Source organism: Larimichthys crocea, chromosome IX, assembly GCF_000972845.2.
Source record: "Larimichthys crocea isolate SSNF chromosome IX, L_crocea_2.0, whole genome shotgun sequence".
Classification (NCBI taxonomy): Eukaryota; Metazoa; Chordata; class Actinopteri; family Sciaenidae; genus Larimichthys; species Larimichthys crocea.
In genome coordinates this window covers 2,591,493-2,598,443 of record NC_040019.1, presented here as the reverse complement: position 1 = coordinate 2,598,443, position 6,951 = coordinate 2,591,493, and the positions used below count along the sequence as shown (strand labels likewise).

Sequence of the window (6,951 nt, the reverse complement as noted above, 5' to 3'; positions counted from 1 at the left end):
TATGCAACCACATAATGGCATATTTAATGTAACAAACCATGACACCATCATGAAGGCAGTTTAGCACTTGAAGGAACCATCATCAATTAGTAACCAAGTTTAGGTTGGTGTACACAGATTTAACTAGTGTCTTGCAGTTATTATTTATATCATGGTCACTTTCTTTTGTAATATTATTCACATCATGGTCACTACTCTTGCAATAATATTATTTGTATCATGGTCACTTTGTTTGCGATACAGTTGTCTCTCACTATAACACACGGTTCACCTTTCACGGCCTCGCTGATTTTTTTTTTTACAGCGTACTGTACAGTATGAGTGCGCATTGTGTTCGGCGTCCTGATTGGCCTAAGGGAGAAGTGTTTAAAGAGAGAAATGTGAGAAAATGTTAATGCCTGCCTGAGAAAAGTGTGAGAAATGTGAGAAAATGTTAATGCCTGCCTGAGAAAAGTGTATAAAATTGTGTGATTAGGGGGTTTTACGGCCTTAAAACATGTATAGGCAGTCGGTAGCGTAGTGGGTTAAGTGGCCGCCCCGTGTGTGGAGGCTATAGTCCTCGCTGCAGCTGGCCCCGGTTCGAATCCCGCATCGGACGGCTAATTTACTGCGTGTCACCCTCTCTCTGCCCCCTGCGTCCTGTCCATCTTCAGCTGTACTATCACTGAAGGCATTAAAGGCCACATTTTATTTTTTTTTATTAAAAAATAAAGCTTATTACTTACTGATTCCCTCTACGAGGGACCACTGTATTTCTTACACTATGCTCACTTTACATTACAATACTCTTTTTATACATCATGCCACTTTTATCCTCAGTACTTGTCTGTATGAAGGTTGATTGTTTATTGTGTTTATTGTGTAGGTTATAGATATTTCTGTCTGTTTATTTTGTTGGTTATAGATATTTCTGTCTGTTTATTGTGTAGGTTATATATATTTCTGTCTGTTTATTTTGTTTATTGTGTAGGTTATAGATATTTCTGTCTGTTTATTGTGTTTTTCTAAGTCTGTAGTGTCTGCTACACTTTCCTCTGCTGCTGTAACAAGTACATTTCCCCGTGGTGGGATGAATAAAGTATATCTAATCTAATCTAACACACTCAGATTATTATTATTTTATTTCTTCTCCCCTCAGTCTGGACCAGGTGTGGCAGACCAGGTGGGTTTGGGTTGTCAGGTGTACTCACAGTGCTGTAGGTCTGTCCGTTCCTCTTGATGAGGAAGCTGGAGCAGTTCCTGATGACCATCCACTGCAAATGGGACGACATGATGAACCTGGACGAAGAAAACAAAGACACGGAATCACAAGTTAGTGAAGAGAAGTGACGAGGAAAGCAACTTTTAGGAGTCGTCCACCAAATCAGATGATCGGCGGTTCGATCCCCGGCTCCCCCGGTCATGTAGACCTACAGACACCTGTCTTCTAAACGTGTTCACTTGAGCTCATTTTTTTAGTTTAGCTACCGGTTCAATGAATAAAACAAGCTACACAGTACAAAGTGTGTTTTAATTTTATCACTCTTTCTTTAAATCAAGATTTAAGCACAGGATGCTAAAGTTAGCTCCGCCGCTAAGCCACAAGCGGCGAGGCCTGAAATGTGAAGCGACGTGCTTTACAAAACACAACATTTCCGTCTCTACGCCACACATATGGACGTTTTCTGTCACCCCTAAAGTGTACACAACACTCAACACAACGATAATAGCTCACTTTTTGCGACTTAACACGAATAAAAGTGACAGAAAAACGTAGATTTTAGTGAGCGGCGGCTAGCAGCCGAGGCGACCACGTTACCTTTTAGCGGAGGAAAAGGACCGGAGAGAGCGGAAACCGCTTTACGGAACCTCTGTCGCGGATCACTCCGCGACCAACGGCTACTTTTAGTTAAGACGTTTAACATCTGTTACACACTTTAACACAATTAAATCACCTGTACTAATTACATATAATTGTTAATTAGCGGGTTAATTAGTGTTTCGACGTTATAACATGTTTTTATAGGATTATATGCAGGACTAGTTATTCTCGAACCCTTAGCGGAGGAACACGTGTTCACCGCTGTCGACGAACGCCTAGTGATGGGAAGTTCGGTTCTTTTTAGGGAGTCGGATCATTTGACTCAGATTTATATTTATTATATTATGATTTATATGTGTACACATTTATATCACTTAAATTATACAATACATTATATGGTCGCTCACCCTCCTGTCCACTTATATAGAAACATATTAGCAAAGTTATAGCAAAGATATATGATTAATCAGCAACAGTAACTTTATGAGGATGATGGGAAGTTCGGTTATTTTTATGGAGTCGGATAATTTGACTCAGATTTATATTTATTATATTATGATTTATATGTGTACACATATATATCACTTAGATTAATCAATACATTCTATGGTAGCTCACCCTCCTGTCCACTCATATAGAAACATATTAGCAAAGTTTTAGCAAAGATATATGATTAATCAGCAACGGTAACTACATGATGATGATGGGAAGTTCGGTTCTTTTTATGGAGTCAGATAATTTGACTCAGATTTATATTTATTATATTATGATTTATATGTCTACACATATATATCACCTAAAGTATTCAATATGTTCTTTGCTGGTATGGTCGCTTACCCTCCTGTCCACTCATATAGAAACATATTAGCAAGTTATAGCAAAGATATATGATTAATCAGCAACGGTAACTTCATGGTGATCTGCAGGACGCTGGATGTCACAGTTAGAAACAGTTTTACTCCACGGTCAACAACCGTACACACTTCATGATCAAGGTTTTTATGTCACGTCAACACGTATGTTAATATTCAGTCTGCAGTCTGCATCACACTGTTTATCTACATTAATGTTTTCTTTATTGTGTATCGTTGTGAATGACAGAATGGTGCGTCGATTTTTTGTTGCAAGGCATTGTAACACACACAAATCAAATTACAGGTCTTCGTGTCACTATTTTGCGGTGTAAATTGCAAGTCAGACTTAGATTTAGAAGCTGGGTACATGAAATAAACAAAGTCAGTATTAGAGTTTAGTACGTGAATCCACCTGAATAGTCTCAGTTTCAGACACAGTTCAGGTTGTCTTTGGAGGTCTGACCGATCTGAGTGTCTGATTGGCTTGCGGAGCCAAAAAAAGACTAAAATCTATTTTTTCTGTCACTTTATTCATATTAAGTCACAAAAAGTGAGGTATTATTTTTTTGCGGCAACCCCTGCGTTGCAGACTGCCGGTGCCGGAGAAGATTCAAAGATCCGGATCTTTGAACCGGCTCGTTCACGATCGACACATCACTACCTCGCGTCATTGACACGCGCCTCATGTTTACAGACAGTCGTCAAAATAATCCAGTTTCCAAAAAAATCAGCTGTTTATATCCGAAAAACTGTAGCCATCATTTATATTTTTAATGTGAGTGAATGTGGAGGGCAAGCATAGAGTGAATAAGACGATCACCGTGGAGATAATCCGCATTTTTGTTTGCAAGTTTTGTGAAAATCTGTGATCTAAAATGTTGATGTGATTGTGATGATGTGAGCTCCAAAAAAAATAAAAAGTTGTCAGAGGTCAGAGTCAGCTTTTGCAAAACATGGCAGAGTCCTAATGTGAGCAGTCAGACATGGATGAGGAAGAAGATCTGGACTCGCTTGGTGAACAACTGTACAGTCTGATTCACCCCAAACACAAAGACAATGCTGGGAAACTCACAGGTGAGGTGACACCTGCATGCATGCATGCATGCAATATTTAAGATGACTAAATTCTTGCCTCCTGTGTGTGTTACAGGTATGCTGCTGGAGCTACCGGGTCCTGTCCTCAGTCAGATGCTGCAGGATGAGGCCACGCTGACCGCAGCCGTGGAGAAAGCCCTCAGAGCCCTGCAGCTGGAACAGGGGCCAAGGTACAGCAAAGGGTGAGGTCTGTTAACCAGACCTGATCAATGGATTGTCATAAGTCCTCATTTCTGAGCCAGGTGCACTCTAAACAGAAGAGTGAGGGAGTATTTAGGTGCAGGATGGCATACACGTCTTATATTGATGATGGGAGAGTCGCATCACTGCACAAATTCTTCCAAAGATTATCAATGGGGCTGAGGTCTGGACTCTACTCTATACTGAACCAACTCATTCACAATGTGAGCCCGATGAATCCTGGCATTGTCATCTTGGAATATGTCCGTGCCATCGTGGATGGACCTGGTCATCCAGTATATTCAGGTAGTCAGCTGACCTCATTCTTTGGGGGACATAACGTTGCTGAACCTAGACCTGAGCAACTGCAGCAACCCCGGATCATAACACCAACCCCCACAGGCTTGTACGGTCACTTCATCCACCTCTCTTCTTACCCTGATGTGCCCAAGATGATGGTTCACATGCAGGCCAATAATTTGACCCTTCTGAAACGGATTAACATCCTTTCCACGAGAAAGGAGAAGCTCCCCACAGGATGAGCTATGGTTAAATAACTTGTTGCCAGCTAAAACATATTAATCGCTGCAGTAATTATCCAATCGAAGGCTCTTCCAGATCCAGGTGGTGACTTTTTTAAGAAAGTCATGTAGTTTTGCACAGGAAGGCAGCAATAGCTATTTGCAACTAAGTTTAGGTCAGTCTAATGTTTAATCTAAAACAGTTGTCAGATTAAACGTGACTCTCCGTGGGATTTATTTGAATGTGTCAGTTTGTGTTTTCTCATGTGACTGCACCTCTTTTGCAGCAAGGTGCCGTGTAAGGACGAGGATGATGTGTCGGCGTCCTCGGACTCTCTGGGCGAGCAGCTGTTTGAGTTGGTCGATGTTTACAACACCGGCCACTCGCAGAAAATCACAGGTAAGAGAGCGAACACTGAATGTTATGCAGCAGAATACAACGTAGACGTTAAGCTGCTAACGAGTAATGTGTGCACTCTTAATGTTTTCTCTGTTTTTCATCTGGTCAGTTGATATTCCAATTTGAATCAACATTTATATTGAATTTTGCATACATTTCACAGACAATAACTATAATAATATTGCACCTTGAACTCTATTGAAGTCCTTTCCTGGTTATGTAAGTCAGTCTCTCCGTTACAATACACGATGCCACCTCCTCCATCCATACATATATCGAAGTATATCTATTTTTCTCCAAGATAAAGCTATCATCCTCCTCCCGGCCTTCAGTAGTCCAAAGTTAATTCAAGTTGACTGTCTTGGACTAACTATGAAGTTCTTTGGATGTATGCCAAGTACACATGTTTCTGCTTGGTGAGGCACAATCAGTCCAACAATTTTTCTGTTTAACTGCTGAAGAAGAAAGGCACTTCATCTAATCTTCATTTTTTAGCAGCACGACTAGAGATGTCAGGGTTTAATCCAGAATGAATTAACTCAACAACTATGGCCATGAGATTTGGTACACACACGTATATGTTTCCCTCTGGATCAACTGTCACTTTGGTGATCTCTTAACTCAACATCTAGTGCCACCATGAGGTCAAAACGTGTCCAACACAAATACCGGAAAAACTAACGCCATGCCCATCAGCCTCAGGTCTACTTTCAGTTTAGTGTTAGTAAGAAAATAAACTGAGATGCTTCACTGTTCTTCATACAGGAATGCTTCTGGAGCAACACAAAGACGCAGTTTTAAACCTTCTCTCAGACCCAAAGCTGCTGGAAGAGCAGGTGAACTGTGCCCTGAAGACACTGAAAGAGTACGTGACCTGTCAGTTTTGTAGAACGCACGCATATTTGCATACAAGGCCACAGACACGTATCCGCATTCGTGTTGGAAATATATGAAGATAGGTTCAAAATACAATAAATGAGAGTCAGCCCACTTGTTTTAAATGATGTCCGTGCTGTTTCCCATCAGGCAGAGCGTGGAGGAGACGGACATTAGCGACTCGTCAGACGCCGATGACACAGAGAGGCTCGGAGAGAAGCTGTTCTCGCTGGTGGAGGAACTAGATTCACTTCATGCAAATGATATTACAGGTGACCAGATACTCTGTCTGTAGTGTACACTTCCTGTAAATATCCAAATATGACTTAAAGGGCACTACACACTGTTCCTTTTAACACATGTATGGCTCATGTGGCTGTTTGTGCAGGTATGCTCCTGGAGATGGACCGGGCCGCTCTCCAACAGCTGCTCGGTGACCGCACGATGCTGGAGGTTGCTGTTCGGAAAGCACAAGCGGCTCTGGACACTCGGAGTTGAACTCTTTCTATTTGAACAGAAGAGGATGACACACAGAAGAACACAGTAATAAATGAATGACGTTAGTGAAGTCAGATAATATAATCGGAGATCACGATAATACAAATCACATATATTTTATAGTCTGATGCAGATTGCTGAGTGAACTGCGGACAGTCTAGTAAGCCTCTTCTTAGCTGACATCGTCCCTTTCTAATACGGGTGCTCACTTTGCTAGTACGTGACCGAACACGAGTGCCATTTATCATTGAAAATATTTATCCATTCATCGTGCTCCACCTCAGAGCCAAAACTCCACAACTGTTGCTTGATGAACTTGTTTACAGCGGGCTGTAAGAGAGGACTGAGAGTCTATAAAAATAGAAAAGTGTTTATCGAAGTGTTGCCAACAGTCCTGCTGTGATTATGTATGATTTTTGTTTTTGTACTGTAATCATAATGATGTAACTTCTAAGTTGGTGAAACGTCTTTGCTAACAGAAAATATAGCAGATTATACACAAACTTAAGAAAGCTCTGTGTTTTTAGTGACTGTGGATGACAGTCACTGACGGTATAAAGAATAGATGTGGCGCTGGCTGCCACCTTGTTACTAACTGCTTCTTTCACGTCCTAATCCAATCTAAAAATCAGCAAAGACGTGGATCGTCAGTGCTCAAACTATCTCAAACTAGTCGTCTGGATCGGCACCTACCTGTCAATCAAAGCTGCCACACTGTTAATCCTG

General features: G+C 41.2%; 2 protein-coding genes across 4 annotated transcripts in view; one reads left to right on the top strand and one right to left on the bottom strand.

The window, feature by feature from the left end:
• Nucleotides 1–1,826, bottom strand: part of rpl28 (ribosomal protein L28) — a 16,063-nt gene extending 14,237 nt beyond the window's left edge. Inside the window, exons 1-2 of one of the 2 annotated variants that reach the window (XM_019278363.2) lie at nt 1,715–1,826; nt 1,191–1,278 (exon numbers count right to left, since the gene is read on the bottom strand). In XM_019278363.2, the coding sequence (XP_019133908.1) occupies nt 1,191–1,271 (81 nt within the window). In that variant the 5' untranslated portion in view covers nt 1,272–1,278; nt 1,715–1,826. The remainder of the gene's footprint in view (nt 1–1,190; nt 1,279–1,714) is intronic. The other variant, XM_019278364.1, reaches the window with a different exon arrangement.
• A 1,490-nt stretch (nt 1,827–3,316) lies between these two features.
• Nucleotides 3,317–6,728, top strand: LOC104924493 (Polyadenylate-binding protein, cytoplasmic and nuclear). 2 transcript variants are annotated; one of them, XM_019278380.2, is made up of 6 exons: nt 3,317–3,729; nt 3,806–3,920; nt 4,739–4,851; nt 5,617–5,716; nt 5,878–5,999; nt 6,116–6,728. In XM_019278380.2, the coding sequence occupies exons 1-6, from the start codon at nt 3,639–3,641 to the stop codon at nt 6,223–6,225; spliced, it is 651 nt and encodes a 216-aa protein (XP_019133925.2). In that variant the 5' UTR covers nt 3,317–3,638; the 3' UTR covers nt 6,226–6,728. The 2 variants fall into 2 exon arrangements, with proteins under 2 accessions (XP_019133925.2, XP_019133924.2); XM_019278379.2 differs by having other exon boundaries at nt 3,806–3,932.
• The last annotated feature ends 223 nt before the right edge of the window (nt 6,729–6,951 follow it).

Coding starts and splice junctions, on each gene's coding strand:
- LOC104924493 (XM_019278379.2), top strand. CDS start 3,639: ATGGATGAGGAAGAAGATCTGGACTCGCTTGGTGAACAACTGTACAGT. Junction 3,730..3,805: donor CAATGCTGGGAAACTCACAG/GTGAGGTGACAC, acceptor TGTGTGTTACAG/GTATGCTGCTGGAGCTACCG. Junction 3,933..4,738: donor GGGCCAAGGTACAGCAAAGG/GTGAGGTCTGTT, acceptor CCTCTTTTGCAG/CAAGGTGCCGTGTAAGGACG.